This window comes from Amblyomma maculatum, chromosome 1 (genome assembly GCF_055883805.1).
Source record: "Amblyomma maculatum isolate TAMU_Amacu chromosome 1, ASM5588380v1, whole genome shotgun sequence".
NCBI lineage: Eukaryota > Metazoa > Arthropoda > Arachnida > Ixodida > Ixodidae > Amblyomma > Amblyomma maculatum.
Genome location: NC_139344.1, coordinates 216,560,930 through 216,585,290, shown reverse-complemented (window position 1 = coordinate 216,585,290; position 24,361 = coordinate 216,560,930). Strand labels below are relative to the sequence as shown.

Genomic DNA, 24,361 nt, shown 5'->3' with positions numbered 1-24,361 from the left:
TGGATGTTTCTCAACAAGGCACAGAAGTGAGAAAAGCGTTGCGGTTGTATATCAGCGCTGTCAATAAACCGATGTGCTGTCCTTTGTAGCCTCCCTCATATTATTATTATTATTTTTTTTATTCTTATGCTCAGCCCTAAGCCTGGTTATGCAGACATTGCGAATAGTCGCGAACCAAAAGCCGGGATCTTCTATACTCCTGTCGTGCATTTTGTCGAAATGCGTGGCGTAGCTACTGGAACACTGCGTTCCAGGTGCTGCAATTTCTTGCTCCTGGCTCACGCACTATACACTGCATTGGTAATCGCCGATCTGCGCACAAAGCTCCTCCGCCACGAACGCTTGCCGCGCCCGACCATGTAAACACGGCTGGAGAGCATCAGCGCTGTGCAGCATTCGCATTTAAATCACGCGTCGCTCTTCACCTTGGCTACGCGCGCCGTTCCTCCATAGAACGTGCGCGCCTCAAAGAACGCGCTGAGGAGCTCGGGCAAATATTCTGCCTCCACCAGCGATTCCGGCAACGTGAATAGTCGGACGTATGGCACTCTCTTTCCCTCGCTTTCTTTTTGCGCAAACAAATTTCGCTGGCTCATGTTGGAGGGAATTACGTCTCGCGCGCCATTCACTCTCGCGTTCGCACTTCTTTTCCTGCGCCGCCGCGTGTTTAGATTGGCAGAGTTGTAAGAACAGTTTCGGGACACGCCTTGGCTGCTGGTTTTTCAGCCGGGCCGTTATTTATTAACTTTTTCTTTTTCTTGCCCGCACTTATGCATACGTGCATATATATATATATATATATATATATATATATATATATATATATATTGAGCAAGAAGTGAACACATACTTAGGCCGTGTGCGCGTTCTTGCGACGAAACTGTCATTTCTGATTGCTCTCGAAGTGTTTTTATTTTATTTTTATTATTATTTTTCCTCGCCTTTGAGAGAAGAGCTGCTGCACTTGCACCTCCGCATACGAGTGCGGCCGCTGCTTGAGCTCCAAGCGAGGCGCTTGATGTCGGCTGAGGTTTGAAACTGCCCCTTCATATTCACAGTATACCCCTGCTAGGTTACCTTCGCATTTATTTTTTCATCAATCTCTCTCTCTTTCTATATTCTTTGCTAAGCAGCGCTGCACGGCGGCTGTAGAGAGAGGTGTGTGTGTGTCTGTCGGAGGGAAGGGGTAGGGCAATTGAGGGCCGTCTGCCCGCTCCACGCTCTGGCGCGCCTAATCCTGCCTCGGCCAGGTCTGGCATTGAATCAATGCGGCTGATTATTCGCGTCCCAGCTTTCCGCGTTCTTTTTATTTCCTCGTTTGTATTAAGTTCGGCTCGATATTGGCATGGCGAAAATGGAACAAGCGAGGCGAACTGTGTACTTGTGAGCAATTTGTCACGGGCAAGCAACCCAGGAATGAGCACTCACGAGTCACAACAGTCTGCGTGTTTCGTATTCACGGCGTGTTGTTATACCTCCCTCCAATTTGGACCCCGCGTCCTTTTTGCTCGGGTATCGCTCGGCACGGCGCCACTTCCGACATTATTATCCGTTCTGTGTTGTCGACCGCCCTGCTGATGTTCCCCTCTTCCTTCTTTTCCAGGTTCGTGGTACCGATCACTTTAACGCTGCTCGTCAGTCTTGTCATGGTAAGTGCTGTTTGCCCTGTTATTTTTTTTTTGTGTGTGTGTATGTGTGTGCTGGCGTTCCGGATTCTGTTGATGTTATTCATGGGGCTCCGCCCTTACGTTGCAACGTTTATGGGGCGTGCTAATAAGCCCCGCGCAAGTGAACGGGTTGCCAGAGCTTGCGTGATGTGCATTCAAGCTTGCAATAGACATACCACTGAAGACTTTCCGACGTTCTCGTTGAAGTTTTCGGGATTTTACTCTTGACCCGATCCCACTACCATAACTCTTGAAAGATGATGGTTGGCGGATGAAAATAAGAATGTAGACAAACATCACGAAACTCGACATGGACTGTAACAATCGTACTGCGACTACTAAGTGGGCAGGTGAAGTGCATGGCCCTTCCAAAAATCACCGCAGAGAAACGCTGCTGGCGAGCAAGGAGAGGATGAACGAACAGCGGAGCTCTTTCGAGACTGCTGTTCGTTCACCTACCTTCTAGGTGTTCGTTGCGTCTCCCTACCCTGATTTTTGTAAGTATGGCGCTGTCTTTTTGGCGCACTGATGACCGTTAAGATTGAATAAGGCACTTTCCGAAAGCATAGAGTCGTTTCCAGGCGGCCCGCAAGACGCGAAGTCGGCGATGGAGCGCGGGCTCGCTTGTATCGCACCAGGTGCCGCCTTTTTACTCATGTGTGAGCAAGAACTCTTCTCGGACACTATATATAGAGAGAGACTCACACCGTCATAAATGTAGGAAGGCGAGGGGAACAGTGCCGATTTGTGCGTTCAGGTGAGCGTATAGTGGTTGCTCAAATCAGAAAAAAAAAAAAAAAGTGTTCAATGTTCCCAGGCAGCACAGACCATTGACCCAATATTGGTACTGTGCCCGGCTTGCATACAGCCAGTGCATTGCTAATAGACTGCCCAAATTGGGCCTACGGTTTATGCTGCCTAGGTTAACTCGCATCAAAAGACACTGCGCTGTAGTTCAAGAGTCAGCATTGCGAAAGAAAATATAGGGACTGAAATTTCCTTCCAAAGAGTACCTGGAATCGATATGAGCTACTGTGGGTCCTCCCAAGCCTATACAGGGAAAATGCGTCACACGCCCAAGGAATGTCATGAAAATCTACGCCGTTATGTGGACGCCGCATAGAGGCGCCGCGATGAGGAGGGCATGCAGTACAATCGGGTCGTATCCTCGTAGAGTGAAACTTGTCTTCGTTTCTCTTACTTGTGCTGCATCCTCTCTGGTCGCAAAGGCCTCGTCTCTCACACACCATCTGGTAGGCGCGCTAAACTTTAACTCAAGACGATTTACTAAAACAAAACAAGACTGGCACGTGCGCCAACGTTTTGCAATTAGCTGGTACGTGCACGTGCCAGTCTTGTCTTGTTTTAGTGAATCGTATTCAGCAAAAGTTTAGCGCGCCTACCTGATGACACGTTCTCAGGCGTGTTCCGGCGGCAGTAGGGTTTAGGAAGGGCCTTTAACGGCTTCACAGCGGCCTGCACAGCGTCCTTCGCAGAAAATAATACCGACAGAGAAAAGGGTTTTGAACGACACAAGTGCGACAAAAGTGCGCATCGTTCCAAACTTCCTTATCCAGTCTGTTTTTTTATTGTTTTTTATTCTTTATTTTTTTTTTTGTGTGTGTGTGTGTGTGTGTGTGTGTGTGTGTGTGTGTGTGTGTGTGTGTGTGTGTGTGTGTGTGTGTGTGTGTGTGTGTGTGTGTGTGTGTGTGTGTGTGTGTGTGTGTGTGTGTGTGTGTGTGTGTGTGTGTGTGTGTGTGTGTGTGTGTGTGTGTGTGTGTGTGTGTGTGTGCAAGCGGTGCCACTGCGTAAAGTGTGGTACATCAACCAGACCCCCATCATCTCTTCGTCAGTTGCGGCCGACCGGGACATTAGCCGCCCGCCCACGATTTGTCCGCAAAGTTCCCGAAGTTCAGGGCCTCTGCGAATAGCGGCAGCAGCGTCGCCTGTGGCCGTCTCCTCTACGCGATGAGCGGTGGCCACCGTCGCGGAAGAACATAAAAGGAGCCGTAATTAGTCGCGCAACGGGACCACACACTCTGGGGACCAGTCTGTGGCGGAGAAGTGGACACGGAAGCGAGCCGGGATTTCCCCGACCGCTGTTGGAGCTCTCCGCCCGCATGCTGCCCTTGTTTGTGCCGGCTTTCGTACGTGGCGAGTCCTTGAAAGCTGCCCAAGATGAACATAACTGAGTCCATGGAAGAATGTAAGATGCACAAGAACAGAAAGAGTAGTTGGAATTCGCTAATGCAGTTGTCACGATCACGTCATTGCCCCTACATCACCGAATCGCGGTTACTGCCGAATACTAACTGTCGTTACCACATTAGCGATTAAAAAAAAAAAAAAATAGGAAGATCCGCTTACTTCGCTTTTGCTAGCCACTTTTGCTATCGCATTCTTCCCCGATCGCTTCATTCCGAGCTCTCGTTCGTTCGTCCATTGCTGCAGTGCGGCGACGTGTCCGCTGTGATTACCCTAGCCTTGCTCTATTTCCAGCAGTCGCGCTTTCGAAGCGGCAGCTTCCTTTGCATGAGTCGCGCAAAATTACATGATCGATTTACATCTACGCGCACGCGTGAAGCATACAGCAAGGAGAGGTATGCCTGCATCGTCTTTTTCGGGTTGCTTTGGTGCAGCTAAACGTATGTATTTCCGCTGTCTTGCTTTAGGCTGTCGAAGTTTCATTCAAGTTTCTCCCTCTCTGTCTCTGTGTGAATTGCAAACTGGTTTTGTATAACAAATATCGTAAATGAAAGGTCCGTGACTCGATATTTTCAATACCATTCAAGGGATGGGACGTCGAAACTGTATCCCTGTCTAGCAGGGCACTGCAATTAGGGTGGGTTTTTCAACCGACACTATGCGCGTACACCGCAGTTAAACTTTTCACAAACTGCCACCATGTAGTCACCATGGTCACCATGGTGACTACACGAAACCCGCCTCGCTTCGCAGTACAATATGATAGTATAGCAGTGCAGGAGATCCTTGCGTGTTTCGATGATTCGTCGTTTTTAAGCGGGCCACGGCCTTTCTTGGCAATACGTCAATCGAACTGTATGGGTCACCTCTGCCGACTGATCGCGTCGAGGGTGTGGCGACTCTCAAACTGTTCCCAACGGTTGGATGGAGCTGACGGTGGTGTCATCGAAACGCGCCCTGGTTGAATAAGTATAGTAGTCCATAGTGTCGTGAACTCGTATGTACGCACTTTCCGTTTCAACTGTCAGCTGTTGTGCTCGAGTCTGGCCACGATTTCTTGACTGACCCTGCTGGTTGAAACGAAAATGCGCACATTGATTCTGTAGGCCGTGAGTGAAATAGAGAACTGAATGCCGAAAGTGTGTGTGTGAGGGGGCGAGAGAAATCCAGTGGATTTGGAGCATAGAGACGAGCAACGAGGGAAGAATCGTCAATCCTGTTCTTAGAGGGGGGGAGCAGGGATCAAGGTTTGTGGGCTCGTATGACGGTTCTTTACTGTGGCAAGTACTACTTTCTTATTTCCATTCTCCTGCGCTCTAAGCGACAATCGTAAGAAATGTCGGCTGTGACGTCAATATCATTCGAACCTCAAGAGATGCCCTGCTCGCAGTTGTATTTAGCTTTATGGGCAAATTATATATATATATATACTGCACCAACTGCTATATTGGCAGTACACGGCGCTTCTTCTAGACTCTCGACTAGACACAGCATTCATTCATGAGCCAATATCCAACGAGTTGAGACGAAGTGTTACTTCGTACTGACCAACTGGCATTATTCGTTGCCTTTTAGTGCAAAAAGTATAACGAAAAAAAAAAAAGTGCAGCTTACACTTGGAAGAGGCTGAGAGCTGAAATCCTCTCTTCGGTGTTACGCACGTGCTTGCCTCAGTGTTGCAAAGTTTTCTGTTCTTTCTTTTACCCTCTGCGTGCATTATTTTTCTCTTCTTTTTTTCTGGTGGCAATGGCCACTTCTTCATTACTTGCAGGTTGGTGCAGTGCGGCGTAGCATGATGCGCAGATGAGCACGATTCATCATTCGTTTCGGCTTCTGCAAGCACGGTGTTTTGAGACACGAGTTTTTCGTGAGCTCTGCGATGGGATGCTCCTGTGCGCGGTGCAAAGAAAGTACCGAACCGACTCGGTTCTTGCTCCAAGCGCAGGGCGCGCACGCATGTCGAGGTGCGCGAGCTGAGCCAGTCCAGGTATGCCACCGGGCGTCCCCTCCGCACTCGTCGGACTGTCGCACCTTGCGCGTGAGAGAGACCCCCTTGCCGTCCCTTGATTCGCCTCGTCGTTGGCCGGGTTCAAGGTGCCCCGAAGGCGCTCCACCTGGCGAGGCGGCCGTCCTTTGTCAGCGCCCCCGCGCCCGCGGGGCCCCCGCAGTCTCACTGTTGTTTCGACGGAAAGCGCGAAAGTTGAGCCCGAGTGGTATTCCGTCTCGGCAGTAAATCACTCGACGCCGTTCATTGTGGACGGGTTAAACCCAGAGTCGTCGCGAGCGGACCTGCGTACTCCCCCTCCACCGAAGCCGGCAAACGCGTGCGGCAAAATGAATCGCGGCCTCTGGCGGTTTCCGCGTGCCATCATCTTCCCCAGTCCCTCTCTGCGGCCGCTCAGAAGAAGGGGCCGCTTCCACAGAGCAGTCGTGGAGAGCTGTTTTTGAAAGCACCGAAAATGCCATCCCCGGCGGCCTTCGGAGCCCTACGGCCAAGGACGACCCTGGTTGGCTCGGGGAAATGTCAAGGTGCGCGGAAGGACGAGGCGGCGCGCAATGCCCGCCGCTTCCTTGGGCAGTTTTCAATTAACGAGCTAGAGCATTTCGCCGAGTTAGTGGCTCGGCCGTTGAGGCTCTTGAGCAAACAGCCTTTCTCATTGTGCCTCAGCGGGAGCTCTTGCGCTCTTTGTCGCCGTCTCTCGCGGGGGAACTTTCCTGCGCGCCTCCAGGAGCTGGCTGCGTTCGATTATCGACTCATTGTGGTCCGTGCATTTTGCTGCGTACCGTTGCAGTCAGGGTCGGCAAGGGGAACAAACATTCCTGCTTGAGCAACGCCAATCTTGTGCTGCCGCAAGACATTTAATGTGTCCCAAGCTTAATGCGCAGTGAGGCTTGCGCAATGTTTCGATATACCGGACAAGCGCAGCACCAGAGTTTTTTTTTTTTTTCTATTTCATCTCATTCATCTCATTCATCTTTTTTTTTTTTTTTTTTTTTCCCACTCATTTCCGAGGAAAAGACGTGTATCGCTGCGTCCGTAGACTTTCTCACTGTCCTCATTCTTTTCAACTTCGCAGGACAGCCACGGTATATGTTAAGCACGATCACATCTCATCCTTTTTACCTTTCTCCGTGAAGCTGCTCGACGCTCAGCTAGAAATAGCCTGCTTTAATGTTTGCTTTATTTTATAAGCGAGCGCGTATGCGCCTGGCGATGATGGTCACTTCTCATTTTCTGTTTTCTGCTAGATCGCTTCAGTTTTAGCGGCGCGCTCTTTATAGCAGTATTGGGCATTCGTGCGCGCCGCGGGTAACTGGAATGCAGGTATCATCTACTAGGCCGCTGCAGCGCCAGCTAATAATTAGAATTACCCTCTTCTCGCTCCCTACAGGCGGCCCCGTGAAGTTCATTTCACGTTCAGTCCACTGTCAACAAACCTTTCGGAGCGGTTCCGCTAAGTGGGTCAAAGGCAAGAGTGCAGGTGACTAAGAGAGAAAAGGGCCGCATGGACTCCTGCGATGGCGCTGTTTTCCCGTCAAGAGAGACGGTGAAGGCGACCACGAGAGGAACGCCGTCCACTCGGGGCGTTGACGGCGGCGCCTTCACGGTCAGAGGCGCCGCCAAGTGGGCTCCGTCTCGCAGGAGGAGAATAAACGGAGAAGCCTCGCTTGCGGCGCGTCTCGCTCTTTTATTTCACTGGGCGCGCCAGGGTGCGCGCTGCCCTGCGTTGGCGTTTTCATTTAGTTCCTTTCTGTACGGCACTTGGCTAGCGCCAAGGACTCCGAGAGGGCTTATGCACACACTCGCGTGCATTAAGGACGAACATCAGTCAGTCGGTTTAGAAACGCGCCGAAACGGCTGATCAAACGACTTGACATCTGAACGGCGAAAAGAGCCACGGACACCGACTTATAGACGCCGATTCAAACGCCTGGCGCTCCTCAATGAACGAAAGCTCCGTTCGCCTGATAACAACACAATGCGCCAAATTAGTTGATTACACGAGAGGTGTCCCTATGCTAGCGGCTGGATTATCAGCGATGACGGGGCTTATCCCACGAATGTCCTTTTAGTTACGATCATTTTGATGTCGGGTTGTTGCGCATTTTTTATCTTCATAGTTTGAGCATTCCACGAGTAGACAATGCACCTGTCTTTTGTTTTCCTCTGCTTCTCCCTAAGCCCCATCATGAGCCCCTCCCGCGCGTTCACGGTCGCAAGATCCGAGTCTCCGTCGCGCTTCCGTTGACGGCGCGAGTAATTAGCCGGCTAGCAAACGACGTCAACGCCGGCTGGCAGCGTCTTGACGGCGGCAGCGGCTCGCACACTCGCCAGTCGCAACATGGACTTTGGCTGGGGTCGCGCGCCGCATCCAAGCAGCGTACTGTTGAGAAAGCGGAGGGCGAGAGGAGCCCGTGCGCGCTCCTCGCGGCGGCGCATAGGTTCGCGCCTATTGACGCGTATTCTGTCCGCCAGTCCCGCGGCGGCGGCGAGAGCACACAGGCCGACTGCGCGGTCGTTTGCCCCGCCGGCGCCACGGCAGACACAGTGTGTAAGCACGTGTGTAGCATTGACTTCTTTTTTTTTGTCCTTTATGATGCCAGCTCTTCGAAACAAATTTTGCTCGCGGATACGACCCATTTGCTGACCTCTTATTTATTTATTTTTTCGCCGGTACGTAACTTACAGTGCCGTGAACTGACTCGTGACGTGAACGGAAGAGAACGTCTTGGAAAACGTTCATTGCTTTTCTTTGTCCCGCCCTCTCCCTTCCTCTCCCCTCTTTTTTTTTTTTTTTCCTCACTCCTGCGTGTTCTTGCCAGCGCAACTGGAGCGAAAAGGATACTGCGACGAAGTGAACATCACGCAGCTGCATCGTAATTCACGCACACTGAGTGGCGGCTCCGTTACTGATGCGCAGTTTGATTGCATCGCGGACGCTTTTCGAGGCGAAGCCTCTGCTGAATTAATATCAACGCCCGGGTGCCTGCCAGGCTCGGGCTTTTCATGCCCGTCTCGCGAACTAATTCCGGCGAGATCGTGTTTAGGAGTGTACGTACGCTTGCTCAGAATGTTTTAAAAACGTTACTGTAAACCACTTCAGTTGCCGAATGAGAAATTTTTGAATCAGCAACACTTAAAGTGATAGTGCACAGAACCCCAGGTGGTCGACATTTTCGGAGTCCTCCACTACGGCGCCTCTCATATCTGAGTGATTGGGACGTTAAACCCTAGAAACCAAACCCTTAAGTGAGCCTATGGGTGAAGCAAGGAGCCGTGCATCTCGCAGTGCAGTACCTGACAAGTTTCAGACGCTAAACAAAGTGCGTGCGTGGCGAAAACGCTCTTTACTAGCCCTCTAGAATATGCGCCTTCATTGAAGAGCAAAAGAACCAATGAACGGCATTGTAAAAGAACCCCAGCCTTGTCCATAAATATACAGCCCATCGAGGTTGCACTTGGCAATGCAGGGTGACTCCTTGTTTTGCACTGTTGTCGTTCCAAATTGTCGGAGGAGAGGGGAACTCTCGTGCCCATCCCTCGGAAGACTTGTGCATCTAGCAGTGGGGCCTGACTTTCCCCTGAGAGCTACTGTAGAACAAGTAGTCAGGAAAATCTGGCGTAAGTTACGATTTCAGTTTCTCTGTTTTTTTTCGTTCAATTAAGCATTGAAACTGGCAACTGCGCGGAATTATGTTCCTTTACACTATTGAAGGCTTATGTGAACGTAAACTCTCGACCAATCAATAACCCACATCACCCACGCTGTCAAAAAAGAAAAAACAAAAAACGCATTGCGAAAGTGTACAGAAACTGGAAGCTAGGAAGCAGAAGTTGGCGGCGCAACCACCGGCACGCGCACGGCGTATTATACTAACGTTCAAATGCTCTATTCTAACGCTGCAGTGATTAGTGCTGTGATTGCTGATGTAATGATAACATGGATAACTCCGTAATGGTATAGTATTCCTGAGCACGAGCGGCAAAATTTCTGGAGGAACTATTTTCTGCTGCGCAGTGAGATCGTGCTCTGTAGCAATTCACCTGCATTTCAGCAGAAATTTACTTCCGGTATGGACCTTGATCTTTCCGCCCACTGTGTCCCTGCACTGTAGCAAGTAATTACATCTGAATGCGTTCGCGTAGGTTGAATCTTTTTCATATAATATAAGCTCGAAGGGAAGCATGACAAACATTACGAAAGCGAAATCTGTCCATTGTCTTTTTCACACCTCTAAGTGCATCAACTTCATTCGTCTCGAGTGTTTTGCACGCCTGTCGAAACCTGCTGCGAAACATTGCAGGGGCCCGAAACAATTCGCGGAAGGTGCACTTCCTTGATCTATGGGGCCTTTCCGGGCACTTATGACATACTGGAAGCCAAATATGCTGTTGCACTTCATTACGAAATGAACCGAATGTGGTTATCGGCATGCTACGAGTCTTTTTTTTTTTTTTTTTTAACCTTCGCATACCAGCACTTCTGAGCGAACGCACCTGGATTCGGCGGAATTTCTATACAAGATCGAATGCTGTCGGCAGCTGGTCCAACTTAAGAAGGATATGTGCTCAATTTTATTGAAGCCTGACATTTGTAATGAGTCGTGCATTTACTTTCACATTGAATGTCACTATATATCTATGCGGATCACGCTTGCTATGTGCGAGACGTGGAAAACGCATCCGCTGGTCCTTGTGCAGTATTTTCATGCTGTTGCGCTGGGCTGAAGCATGGCGCATTTCTTTCCGGATTTCGTTTCAGCGTCCTCGTTCTGTGGTTTTAGCACGATTAGTCTAGTATAGAAGATCTTATACCTTAACTTTTACTCACTTTCGGCACTTGGTGAAACAAACACGGGCTAAGAACTTCTTCATGATTCTCAGCTTGCGAAATAAACGAGGTAGTTGAGACATCTTGTTTTTTTACTGACGCAACATATGCAATGCAGGATGTCAAATGAAAAAATAAAAAATACCGTAGCCCTTGCATCGGGCGAGGAAGATGTCGAAACGCCTTGCTTCTGGGATGTTGCGAACCGGTTCCGCTGCCGCTTACACCGTGCTAGCGTAATGTGCGAACAACAGTCCAGCGAGTAATGTGGCGGCGCCCAGGGAGCCCTCGTTGCAAAGGTCTTCCACCAGCGTCTGCCCCGCAACACATAATCGTTGTGTGCTAGTTATCGGTGTCACTCTCATTTCCAAGCTGCGGCTAAACGCCGGATATTTTTCATGTATTTTACATTTTCTATTAAACTCTCACGCACATTTTGCTGCCAGGGCCGTGTGAGCTGGTGGATTTTAATTGCCTATTGCAGTTTCAACCCACATTTATTTTGACAAGAAGTACCTCAACGAATGAAGCCAGTGTGATGACAGTACTGATGACCACCATTGCAATCTCTGTGCCCTCTTGGGAGAGCTGCACAAAAAGCTCGGCTACACGCGTCCGCGTTTCAAAAAACACGAGCGTATCGGCACGTAGCGAGAGAGAAATTTGAAAATACATTACCTCAAACATCCCCTCCCCTAGCTTCATACTGGAGAAGTCACTGCTCGCGCGGTGGTGAAGTCACTGCCGTGCACCTTCTTTTGCTCGACGCAGGTTAACCCCTGCCTATAGCAAAACGTTCGCGTCGCTGAACGAACAGCAGTATCATCGATCGCGTGCCGCTCGACCTCCGAGCAGGAACCGAGACGCGTGTAAACAAGCTGTCGTGCTCTAACTTATTTAATTGATGGATGAGTCGTTATTCCACTCTCCTCGAGGACTCCGCGAAGCTGCCGCAGGTGAGGTCCTCTCGTAGCTGGCTTCGCCCGAGCTGCAGGAATGGGGTGTTCTCCACGCCTGCAGGGCCGCCCTTCCATCTTCCGTCGCAGCGTCTCTTTCTTTTTTTTCTTTTTTTATTTTGCGCGCGCTGCAGCGTTTTGCTTTCGCTCTTTCGGCCAAGTATGATGGATGGGCCTCTGACAAATACCTTTCACAGTAACACCGTGCGCGTTCAGCTGATGATAGCGCTGGCCCGGCATAATTACTGCGGCGCTTGTTGCCGGTTTGCCGCCATTCGGTTTTCTTTCCCTCATCGTGAATCGTTGAGGCAACCTGTCATGTCGCACCGAGAGGGACTAAGTCTTGCCAGACCTCAAGTCAGCTGCAGACCAGCGACCAATTGACGCCGACCTGTGGTGAAGAAATATTTGGACGACAAAGACGAACGTACAACGCAGTATAGCGTGCCATGGCGGTCCGAACGCCGAAGAAATTACTTTCGGAAGTTTCACGACCGATTTTCGGCGGTGCACGATTATGCTGCCACCCATAGTTACTATATAGGCTTTTGCTAGAATTGCGCGAAGGTGCCGCATAAGCACCCAAGTTGTGCAGTGAAGCCATTCGTCGTCTATGCAGGAGTCGAGCAGCGAAACTGGAAAGACAGTCGAGAAGGGATTACTTTGGCTGTCTTAATTGAAACAAATCACCGTCGCTACAGTACGCACACTGCTCGGCACGCCGTCGCCATGTGACGGATGATAAAATGCAGCCGGAGTGCCCGTCGGGTAGGCTTTACGGCGGTACACCGTTGCTTGGCGGCGAAAGAGAGCACCTGGCTGCGCGGAGCCCCTTAAAAAATTATGGGGGGCTCTTACTAAGCTCCGCCTTTGTATATATGACGCGATAGCGCAGGCTACCACCCCACATATAAAGTCAAGCTTTAACCGAATCGTATGAACGTGCCTGCGTGACCTAGGCGTAATGTGAATGCAAGAGCCCTGGCGCAGTTATTCTGTTATCACCCTCACATACGAAAGGAGAGGCCCGAGTTGGCAGCTCCTGCCAAACGTAACGCCAGGCAACCCTATGTACTGTCAGTGCACGGCCATTTCAGCTGCCAGCGCCGAGCTCGCGGTGTTTCGCTCACAACACCAATCCCGGCTCCGACGCCGGATTTTCGGTAAACGGGACCTTTAAGGCTATCGTGTTAAAATATCTTTTTGGAGACCGACTCTGTCTAGTGTTCCGCGCCTCGCATTTGGAAGCATTCAAACTGTATTTTAGTCCTTCAGGAAAAACTGTCGATGAAAATAATGCAATTAAGGGACGACCACGAAGCGCTGGACACCGCGGTTAGGATCGTGCCGAAGTATCGTGTGCCGGCCACGGGAGAAAAAAGCTGACTGAGATGCGCTTCGACGCTCAAGCCTTCTACGCGCACGTGCTTCCAGATACGGCATATTCGCATCAGCGGGGCATTTGTTTTCCAGTGTGCGGAGACTCGCGCATGTTGCAACTTTCTCTTGCTCGCCTTTGTGTACGCACAGCGAGTAGCTGCTATCAGAGGCGCGGACACAACAGCGTTTCTCGCTACATACTCTCGCGATAGCGGGGTCCACTGCATGTTATCGAATCGGTGCTTCAGTTCTGATTCGATCCGCAACAATAAAAAGAGCTTCGTCGCCTTGAGATTGGTTGGTATGGCGGATCACGTAATGTGACCCGCGATAAGTGCTTGCGGGCTTCCTCGTCCTTGGAAGAAAGAGGAGTAACTACTGGTCGATACGTGACGAGCGCTGCAAATCTTGAGGAGGCACGTGCGAAGCTCGAGGGAGAGCGATAAGAGATAGGAGAGGGCCAGTTTTTACGCCAGACGGAAACGGTCTGTTACATCTTGATAGCGACATGCATTTTCTTCCTGTCGTTTGCGAGTGAGGTGCAGGCTTTGTAATTTTGCTACAGTTGCTTTACGTAGTACATCGCCGCAGTAGCGGTAGAGTTATAGAACCATCAGTGTATAATAATAATAATAATAATAATAATAATAATAATAATAATAATAATAATAATAATAATAATAATAATAATAATAATAATAAAACATGTAGCTGACATGATTTGATGTGTATGTACGCAGAGCCTCGTTTTCTCCTAAGTGACAGTCATTGCTGATGTTGCTAACCAGCACGTGAGGACGGCCCCGTCGATTAGGCCAGATCATAAACGTCCGTTCAGTAACGAGCGAAAGAAAGATTCATTGCACACAAGCCGGTGAATGCGATTCACAAGAGGGTTGCGCCCACAACTTAGTGTACAGTACCGTTTGCTTCTGTCCAAAGCGTCACCGCTATTTTTCCTTAGTCAAGTCTTGATTAAAAACAAGTACTGTGATTAACGTATATGTCTTACTTTTATTTATTTATTTTTTTTTTTTCCTGTCAAGTAGCCGCAAAAGCGCGGGCCGCGTTCAAGTCGTGCCACTGTTGCTTTGGCGCCGTGATCCCGTTTCAAGCGATTACAGACGTCTTCGTTAATCACTGCGTCCAATATTATAAATACGTGTCCTGTTTATTGGCAACGGAAATAAACTTTGGGGGCTTTCGTGAACCTCATTTGCCCGATGGAACAGCTAATTCGGCAGCACTATGGCAAACCTCCCGAAGCCCACGAGAAAGAACTGGTCCAGGTAAGCGCTGTAGCAGCTCGCAGACACCTTTTTTGGTCACTCGTCGTGGTGGCTGAGTTGGTAGAACGCTCGACTCCTGATTTTGCAAGGACGTGGATTCGATTCCGGACGCGGCGGCCGCTTTTCTATGGAGGCGAAATGCAAGGCACCCGTGCACGCTTGAAGAATCCCTGGTGGTCGAAATTATCGGGAACCCTCCACAACAGTGTCTGCCACAGCCCGAGTGGCACCGAGACCCTATAAACAAAATTAAATCATATAAGGCCAGTTTTAGAACGGTCGTGTCTCTATATGACCAACAATGACCAACGCATCACCGAATTAGTTTCGACAAGTAATCGAATAATCGAGCTCTTGCCCTTGCGTGTGTCCCCTGTAGCATTGGTCGCACCCGCGCACTTGTAAAGACGACGGTCGTCAGCTCTTTCACTGATAAGATTGAGAGTTATCCGTCCCTGATCTGCTCGCTCGAAGCGTTAACCGCGTTACCCACTTTTGTGGCTTGGGAGGTGCTTTCATTCACTGACGTCTGACATCAACCGCTGATCTGCAGAGACGACAAGCGTCTCGCTACAGCCGTTATGCGATCAGTGTCTGAAATGTATTCGACAATGTTTGACATTTAATGCTCAACGTTCTCAAGAAACCGAAAAAAAAAAAATAAACATGACCTCGACATTGTCATTTTATGTGCCTCCTTCAAAAAAAGCCAATATAAAAGAAAATTGCTAGCGGTGCTAAAATGTGAATTGGAAACAATTGACACTGCCCGTTTTGTGTAGCTTGTCCGATTTTTACGGGCAAGGTCAACATAAAGGCCTTGAACCAAGCCGAAGGCCTAAGGGCTCTTAACAATTTTTTTTGTCAAATTCTTTCTATTTTTCTCGCAAATGTCACGAAATTAGAAATGAACGAGAAATGAGCCAGGGGTCGAAGATACCCCGCCCTTTTCTTTTTCTTTTTTTTCTCTAGAAAGCTTATTCACACTGACGCCAACCATTCCGATCCGAAAGTGCTGGCTACTGGGAACACGTTGACACTAAACTTGGTACGCAAGTTCTATGAATAGTAATAAGTACACGACGTGCAAACGGTATGTTCCGAATTCGTGACACGGCACATTAAAAGATTAATATCTGTGAAACTTGTTGCCAGGATTTCACCTCGTTTGGTTGCCTGCTAGAGTGGACACACGCATTAATCATCAACTTCCTTTTCGTCATATCGATCGGGAGAAACCATCGCAAAATGGTGTGAAGTCGTTTTCGGGATGGCGAAGTGATAGCTTTCTTTCGAGAGAAGAACTTTAGTTTTCAAAGGCAATGTCTTGTAAGCTGTTTGACGCATAACCAGGTGCGAATTCGTCGAACTCTTTCGTCACTCTGTCAGATCCGGCGGAATCGGAAGAGGACACGGTTTTAATTGCCAGTAATCGTGCCGAAAAACTGAAATAAAACGACATGTTTCAGATGATTAGAATGAATAGCACTCTAGTTCCGCATTATCAACCATGTTAAAGCCTCCACTAAAATTTAATATCTTCGCTCAGGCGAGCTTTGCAAATACATTCTGTTATAATAACAAATCTTACGATCGTCCGTTGCAGTTTCGAGGAGGAGGTGAGAAAAAAGGCAGCAACACGTTTGGTAAAGCTCTCACCTCCTGTACAGATGCCAGTGACCGGGGACGAGAATGCTTACATCATTCTACTTAGAAATTATTGCAGTAAAACAGGAGGCACGTTCAGTATTTAACAATACATTAAGAGAAAACCTTATAACACGTGTAACAGTACAGAATGGATGGAATATTATATGCACTGAAAACGACGTATGGTTGAGTATTGAAGAACAAGTTAAGGTTTATGTGATAAGCACATCATAGAACACATCATAAAACATAACACATCATAGCACATCATAGAACCGTGAAGTACCCCGCCGGGGTGGCGCAGTGGTTACGGCGCTCGACCACTGTTCCCAAGGACGCGGGATCGAATCCCGGCCTCGGCGGCAGCTTGTCGGTGGAGGCGAAAAGCAAGGCGCCCGTGTGCTGTGCGATGTCAGTGCACGTTAAAGGACCCCAGGTGGTCGAAATTTCCGGAGTCCTCCACTACGGCGTCTCTCATAGCCTGAGTTGCTTTGGGACATTAATCCCCACAAGCCAAGCCAAGCCAAGCCAAGCCAAGAACCGTAAAGCCATTTTGTGAAACCTGTAACTAGCGATTAGCCTTCTGATGGCCGTATATAGTTGTAATGAAAAAAATTCCAATGCATATCTTGGTGCTGAAGATAAGACGAATCAGACTAAAATCGGATATGCCGAACAGGAAATGCTATGAATATGTATTTTTTGCTCTATACCGACGCTATCAGATCTCGAGTTGTGCCTCTGCTGGCTAAGTCATGAACCAAACGAAGGTCTTTTTTTTTTTTTTTTTTTTTAGCAGTACGCATATCGCTTGTAAGTTAGAATGCATCGCTGATTTATGTGTCATGATGTGTCTATGCCGATCCCATTTTCCACAGGCACGCGTAATGCCTCGTTCACTAGCAGGAGGCTGTCGAACTCCGCCGCAGCAGTGTGTGCGGTCAAAGCGCGTAGGTCGCCACAGGCGGGGACGACCGGGTCAACGTCATAAAATTACGACTTTGAAAAGTAAAAGGGCGTAAGGCGGCAGCAAAGGCAGAGCACATGTGTGGGCGCTATTAACCAGCTCTGCGGGCCGAGTAAGCGGCAGGGAAACGGGGGCAAACCGAAGCAGCGACGGCGGCCCGGTCCGGATAACGCGCGCGCCTTGAAGGGGGCCGCGCGCGCTTATTCCACAGACAATGTGGCGCCTGCCGTATCGAAGCTCGGCCAGCGGCGTCCCGTGCGACGGCGGCCGCCGCTCTAACCACTTACGTAAGACGAGGTCTCTCCTCGACCGCAGAGGCGGCGGCTCTGGACCGCAGGCAGCGCCCTTTACGGCGGCGGCCGGGCAAGTGCATCCACTTGGGCAGATCATAAAAAAGCGAGTTATGGCTTTTCACCTGCGCCCGCCCTCTTCCTCCCCTCCATTCTTCCAGAAGGAGAGTGAGACGAAGGGCACCTTTTTTATTTCCCCCTCTTCTTCTTGCTGAGCAATCCATCTTTCAAAACGTTCTTATTTTTCTTCTTCTATTCTCGTTCTTAGTGTTCTTCTGTGACACTGGAAAGAACACTCCGACCGATAGATACCTTGGTTGGCTAGCACGCACAAGTCACTGTATTTGATTCGCCTAATGTCACTTATCGTTGTCCTTGACAATCCAGTCGCCAGTGCTTTTCCTGTCTCGCGCATCTTCTCTTGCCCTCCTCTCTCTCTCTCTCTCTCTCTCTCTCTCTCTCTCTCTCTCTCTCTCTCTCTCACACACACACACACACACACACACACACACACACACACACACACACACACACACACACACACACACACACACACACACACACACACACACACACACACACACACACACACACACACACACACACACACACACACACCAGTTCACGTGCACGACTGGTCGCCTTTATTTTTTTCCTTACATGTGAGGGAAATGCGTTCCCTCCTTTTGCGACCTGTGCTTCTACTCTCCGGGCGTCACCGGCAAGCAGCTGCTGGCCCGCTGGTATGCCCGCCGATGTGCTTCACCGCAGCACCGCCCCGCCCGCCAAGGTTGCCTCCCCGGGCGGCTGTATAAACATAGCGAAGCGCGGCAATCTGGCGCATTTAATGCCAAACCGCGGTTTTAAAACACCGCTGCAACATAATCAGCGCGATAAGCACCGAATTAGCGCCTCTCTTTACTGCCGACAGTCCCCCCCCCCCCCCCCCCCCCCCCCCCATCCCCCCTTCAGTTCTTGGTCGGAATGTGAATGAGCGCGCCTGTCGCTCGACCGCACCGCGTGCCTTGTCCGGACGGCGACAGCGCGCTGGCGGAATTCGCGCGACCGATCCCCGCGCCAAGAATGCACACGCGCGCGCGCCGTGGAGCGGCGGCGCGTCGCGCACGTCGGAGGAAGCATACGCGCGCGATGGAGCCGACACCAGCGAACCCGACACTGCCGCATCCTTGGCGCAAGGTCGTTCGTCGCGTCCTTGGAGGGTCCTTCGCGTGAAAGAAAGCACGGCTGCCGCAACAGTGTCCGGTGTCTCTGACTCGTCGTCGCCGCTGGGTAATTGTCCGCCGCGCCAGGTACCTCCCGGGCGCGGACGTGACTGACTGCGCCGTCGGTCGGCGCTTCCTACGCGCGCTCGCTCGCGCGGGGTACCCTGCCCAGCACGAGACACCGACGTCATGTTACCACATTGCCTTTCTTTTTTTTTTTTTTCTTTTCGCGCGTGCGTAATACTAGCGTCGCCGTTCTTGCTAGCGCGCTAGTTGTAAGTCCACACCGTGAACCATCCGGAGCGCTCGCCTGTAGACGAGTTATCAGCCGCGTAGAGCACGTGCAAGCATTCCACGAATAGCGAGCGGAAGCACATCTCCTAGTACCTGGTGATGGTGTAACTTTTTCCGGCCAGTCAGACAGTGCCTTTCTCCTTGGTAGCACAAAACGTGGGGAAACATCAAGTTATGGATAAGCCCCCAATTCATGCTGTCACGCGTATCTTTTACTATAAGCCCACATTGCCACACGCCGTAGGCCTCGTCCTTTCGTCTCTCCCCATTTCCTCGCGCAGCCAGACTTTATATAGCAGACTAGCGGTGCGTGCGTCAGCGCGACATACCTGCATGTATTTGCAAGTGAACGCTCTGCCCCTGCGCTGAACCAGTACGTCATGCGTGCGACGGCAGACATTTTATCGGGAACTCCAGGCTTGGATGAAGCTACGTCGCTCTCGCGTGTTTCAGACAAGGAATTAGGGTATGCTCGCTTTCGCCACATATGGTTTGCAAACGCCAAGGTTCATATGCACAATCATTTGTTTCTGTTCACCATTGATATTAAATCAGTGCTCTGGAGTGCAAAGTCTGTTAGTCATTGTGCATGGCTACTGAATACGCTTCTGAAGATCTGTGTTCAAACGAAAAAGAAAAAAAAAAACGGTTGAGAGAGAACGATGCAATGCGTAATACCGCACCACCCATGGCATCGCTACGTTTAAACTGGTGTCCATAGAAGCTTAATTGAAAGAAAATAATGATGATTGATTTTAGTGGGGCAAGAAAAAATGTGATCGAAAAGGGCTCACGGTTTCATTTACGCAAAGAAGGCTCGGATGCCCATTTCGCAAGCATTTCGCCCCTTATAAGCCTAACATCAGGCCAGGGAAAAGGATGCGGGTCCAGGCCGCGGCGGCCGCTTTTCGATGGAGGCAAGGTGCCCACGTGCTGTGTGATGTCAGTGCACGTTAAAGAACCCCAGGTGGTCGAAAAGTTTCCGGAGCCCTTCACTACGGCGTCTCTCATAGCCTGAGTCGTTTTGGGTCGTTAAACAACTTAAACATAAACCTGAAAGTTTGTATCCATTGTACAATGTCACCGGTGGGTACCCATTGGTGGCACTGGTGATCGACTGCAAGAAAAATATTTGAGTGCGCGTGTGAGTCTTATGAACGTAGAGTCTTCATTAGAAAGTTGACATGGTAGCACACACGCACACAAAGAATCTTCCCGCATATAACACATGTATCGCAAGTATAGGAAGATGCAGTCCGCGCGAACATGCGCGTACATATCGCCCATCTCTGCCTTATTTCACGCATAGAATGTCTCCTTCCTCCGGGGACGGGATGCAGTGGACTTTCGCGCATACCGGTGGCTCTGACCGGCTGGTGGTGGCTGGTGCGGGGCGCGGAGCCGTGTCCTCTGGCGCGGCTCGTCGGAACTGGGGCCGCCGCGTGGCCGTATAACAATAGCTCGTTGCGCAGCGTACCACGCGAAGGCGACGTGCTGCCTGTCAGCTGGCTTTTATGGCCCGGGAGGGTAGCTTTATTGTACGAGCAGTGGCCGAGGAGCCCGCGGTGTCACTGCGATAACTCGGACGTAGAAAGTTGTCGGCATGCGTTATCATCACGGCAACTAGTAGTATATGTATGTGCCCCGCTGTGTGTGTATGTGTCTGCCTGCATGTGTGCGACGACGCCGACACCCGTGTACGGCGTGTCATTGGAGGCCGACGACGAGTACGATGTACTACCGCGTCCCAGCTAGGGCCAGTAGTAGATAAAATGTCTGCCGCACGCGTGGTTCACGCTCCAGCGTGACGACGGACGGCAGACTATAACGGCGCCCAAAGAGGCCTCGTTAGCCCCTCCTTGTGTTTCTCCCTTTAGCCGGGTTACTTTTTTTGTTTTATCGGCCGACAGCCGGCAAGTTAGCGCCTTGCACGGCGATCAGCACCTCGTGTCTCTGGAATGTAGCGCAGTGTTTCACGAAGCACGTACGTGCGAGGCCTCAAATGAAAGGACATGTGAACGAGTGTCCTCGGGGTCATTCGGGTCGAACGCAAGGCTTTCGGAGTAGCGTGAGAACGAAGCTGCGAACGTGTGTAATGCACTGAAGTATAGTTATGTAGTGGAAAATTTGCGAAGCGAAATGCGTGGCAACGGCAGGGGAAGACAGTGGGAGAATGACTAATCTATTATTATCACCGCTGTTTTGCGATTATGCGTTATGTTATCTATTGCTGCTAGTAAAGTCTCCGAACACTAAGGGAAAATATGCTGATGAGGTCGAACCTCGTGTTTATGCTTAGCACCTGGTTTTAGGAGCGCGCACCTTGACGAGTAAAGTTTATTGTTCAAATTTTCCCACTTAGATGTATGCTGCATATATGCGTGCTACGAAACGGCTTATTTAAATGTTCTAGGATGTTCCGAGTGGTTGCTAAATGTTCTAGCATTCGTAATCTTTACTTTCAGGCTGCGATCCTTTCTTTCATGAATATTTTCAGTCACTCTTCCACCGCACGTAGATGCGGCCTAGTGCACGTAGCGTCAGTTTGCACGAAGCTCATTCGACTAGAAGCTGCAGCGACGTCGCCAAAGGAAATAAACTTGGAAGGTGTTAAACGGAGCTGCAAAATACTCTTATGTTCGCTTTAGGCACAGTTCGAGGTCGTTATCTTCAAGGGGGTCATTCCGAGTGTTTGCCGAGCAATAACCACCGCGTGTCACCCGGTTTCCATGCTGCGGGACAGAGTGATGCCCAACACAGTGAGCGTGACATCAGCCTACGTGACGTCATCACGCGTGAAATGCTTATCTGGGAAGGGAACTGCTAGAGTTCTTTTCGGCTGTGCACTAACTAGCGCGTACCTTTGCACAGTGTTTTGCTCTACTGCATTAGGAGACCTATCTAGGGAAAAGCATACTTAGGTAGTACGTAAGGAATTTCTCGATTCATAATGGTCACGAGTCCTGATGAAACGGAGTATGTAAAATAATGTCCACAGGAAAAAACAAGCAGAAAACGTAAAGTGATCGAAGAACAGGAAAACGAACAAAGCAGAAAAACTGGGGAGTCAACTTGACGGTATCGTATTCGATACGTGCGTCTTCCGTAACACAAGCCCGAGCTTGCCACCTTGAGAGCTGACAGCAGACGTGGCAAAAGGTCGCTTCTCCTTACAGTGATTGTCATTGCGCAAGGGGACTGTATTTTGCTAAAATATGCGATGGTATGATATACGGGGTTGGACGTCCCAAAGCGACATCGGTTATACAGAACAACGTTATCAGCGTGAATTTTGGCGATTTTTTTTTTTTTTTATTTCAACCCCTAATAAGCTTTTTGAAACGTGATTGCAGAGGGACGGGTGAGCGAGCAAAGGATGCGATGTTTCTCAGTTCAAATCACGCCTCGGCGGCGGGCTAATTGCTGACGCGAATGAGTGTTCGCCTTATAGACTCGGCCAGGTTCCTTCTGGCGCAAGGGAATAAACAGAGCCAGCGCAGAGCAAAGTCCCGAGCGGGCACGTACGCGCATCTCGGAGGAACAACCGCGGTTGGAGTGGCCGGCGGTGGCAAGCAAGCACGCAGAAGTGGGACCCTGGAGTGGATTCTGGAGGCGCGCGTTCGCCGAAGCCCGTCTGGAGTCCTCGCTGTGTACACACTGGTGGCGTCTTGCCCGTATTTCACCGAACAGGGGCGCCTCCTGCGAGAGATGCCACCGGCGGAGCCCTCCCTCTCTCGCCGCGTGGTTGGCCACCTCGCTTCCCCCTCTTTCGTTTTGGGGCGCTATTATTATGATTAGCGGCGCGGACCGTTCTTTTGAAGCGAACCGCGGTGATACACCTCGCCGAGTTCATCAGCCCTATAAACCCATAGAGATAAGCGCGCTGTTTACCTCGCGTGGATTGGGTTCGCGGCGTGTAGCGTGCGCTACGCTCGAGGCACAAACACAGCTGCCGCTCCTGCTTATCGGGGACGGCTGTCAACCACGGAAAACCTCCTTACGCAACCGCATCCGAAAGCGCGCCGTACAGGAAGAGAGCGCCAAGAAAAGGCCTCGACCTCTCGCTGCTCCTCACTCGGCGGCCGCTTCGAGCGTCCGGGGGAGAAGACCCGCGCTGCAAAAAGCGCCACTTTCTCCCCGCCGCCGAGCCACAGGCGACGCCGGAGAAGTGGCGCAATATTAATTGAAACGTCTGGCGCGGCGCGGTTCAAAGAGGTCGTGCCTCCCGATAAAACGTCGCGCGGAGCAGAGGTTAATAACGGAACAAAAGCCGGGGAACGTGCGCCCAGGAAGCGCAGCGAGTGAAAATCATTCGAGCATAAAGTTGCTCCTCTCTCCCGAGCACGCACGTCAGTGCGAAATTTTATCGAACCCATTCCCGCCGGGCCGACGAAGGCACGAGCAGCATCCAAGAAATAATGCACAGTTGTGCCGGCAAAAGGGGCCTGCATCGCGGAGAGTGCTGGGGTAAGGTTGCGCCACTGCCAGGCGGGCTGCGCGGTGGGAGCGAATTTCACTAGCCTCTGGATAGACCCACAGCCGGCAGCAGGAAAAACAGCTGTCAGAGCCGTTTTCTGAAACACGAGCGCGGTACGGACTCGCATATCCGTTCTTTCACCGCGGCGGGCAAGCCTTCTTAAAAGGTCTCGCCATGGTTGATGAAGGTAATTCGCCGCGAAATCGACACATTCGTCTTGCGTAATTAGGTACGCTGAAAGGCGCGGTGCCACCGTCTGGACTCGCGCCGTCGCTAAATCTCGTCCGTGACGTAGGCGCTCACCCGCAGCCCCGTGGGTGTGAGGCAACCGCTCAACGATGCTGCAGCGACTCCACGCCATGCATCCCACGCGGAGTGGCAAAACAAGAGAGATTATCTTAGAACCAGGCGCGAACGGAAATGCTCCTCGACTCGCGCTGTGAGGAGCACGATAAGAGGCATGCACAAGTGAGCCACTTTCGGATCGCATGCGCACATGAGAGGCTCGTTGTGAACTGTTCCTCATTTCGAACCTCTTCAGTTGAGGCGCCATTTCGCATTTCATGGGAACGCAGCCCAGTGCACAAATATAGGTGTTAGTAAGTTCGGGTGAACAAGAAAAATATGTATATAAATAAGAAGCTGTGAATAACGGCTACTGAATGAAAACGTCAGAGGTGAAGAGGGAGCGCACATCAGGGCCGGATTTGAAGGAACAGCAGTCGCGCAACACCTCCTGCGAGAAACGTTTAGTCAGGCAATACTGTGCTGAACCCAATTTTATCGATATACGTACCTGGCACACACGGACGACCCTGGGCACGACGAATGAAAAGCTGCCCCGTTTGATCAAATCTCTCGTGTTCCCTGTTGTAAATGAGGGACTGGAGTCACTTTGTTGCGCACGATAACCACGCGACTGTTTTCAGGTTGCTATTCAAAATGCCTTTATTCATCTATGCTCGCAGCCAGCTTGTACGATGCCGGCGTAAGTTTCATTAGCTCGGAGCGTTTTAGAATTCATTTAGTGGCTTACTTCCGTGCTGTAATTCGCGTCATTTTCGGGCCCAGTCTCGTCGCTGGGATTTCGGTACGATGTTCGACTGCGATTGCCAAGAATTGAAGCTGGA

At 50.6% G+C, this 24,361-nt stretch overlaps 1 protein-coding gene across 1 annotated transcript in view; it reads left to right on the top strand.

Moving 5' to 3' along the window:
- The window catches only part of LOC146205612 (fibroblast growth factor 18-like), a 78,016-nt gene that overhangs the window by 33,877 nt on the left and 19,778 nt on the right, over positions 1–24,361 (top strand). The window contains exon 2 of the mRNA XM_084590299.1: positions 1,604–1,649. Within this exon, the coding sequence (XP_084446425.1) occupies positions 1,604–1,649 (46 nt within the window). The remainder of the gene's footprint in view (positions 1–1,603; positions 1,650–24,361) is intronic.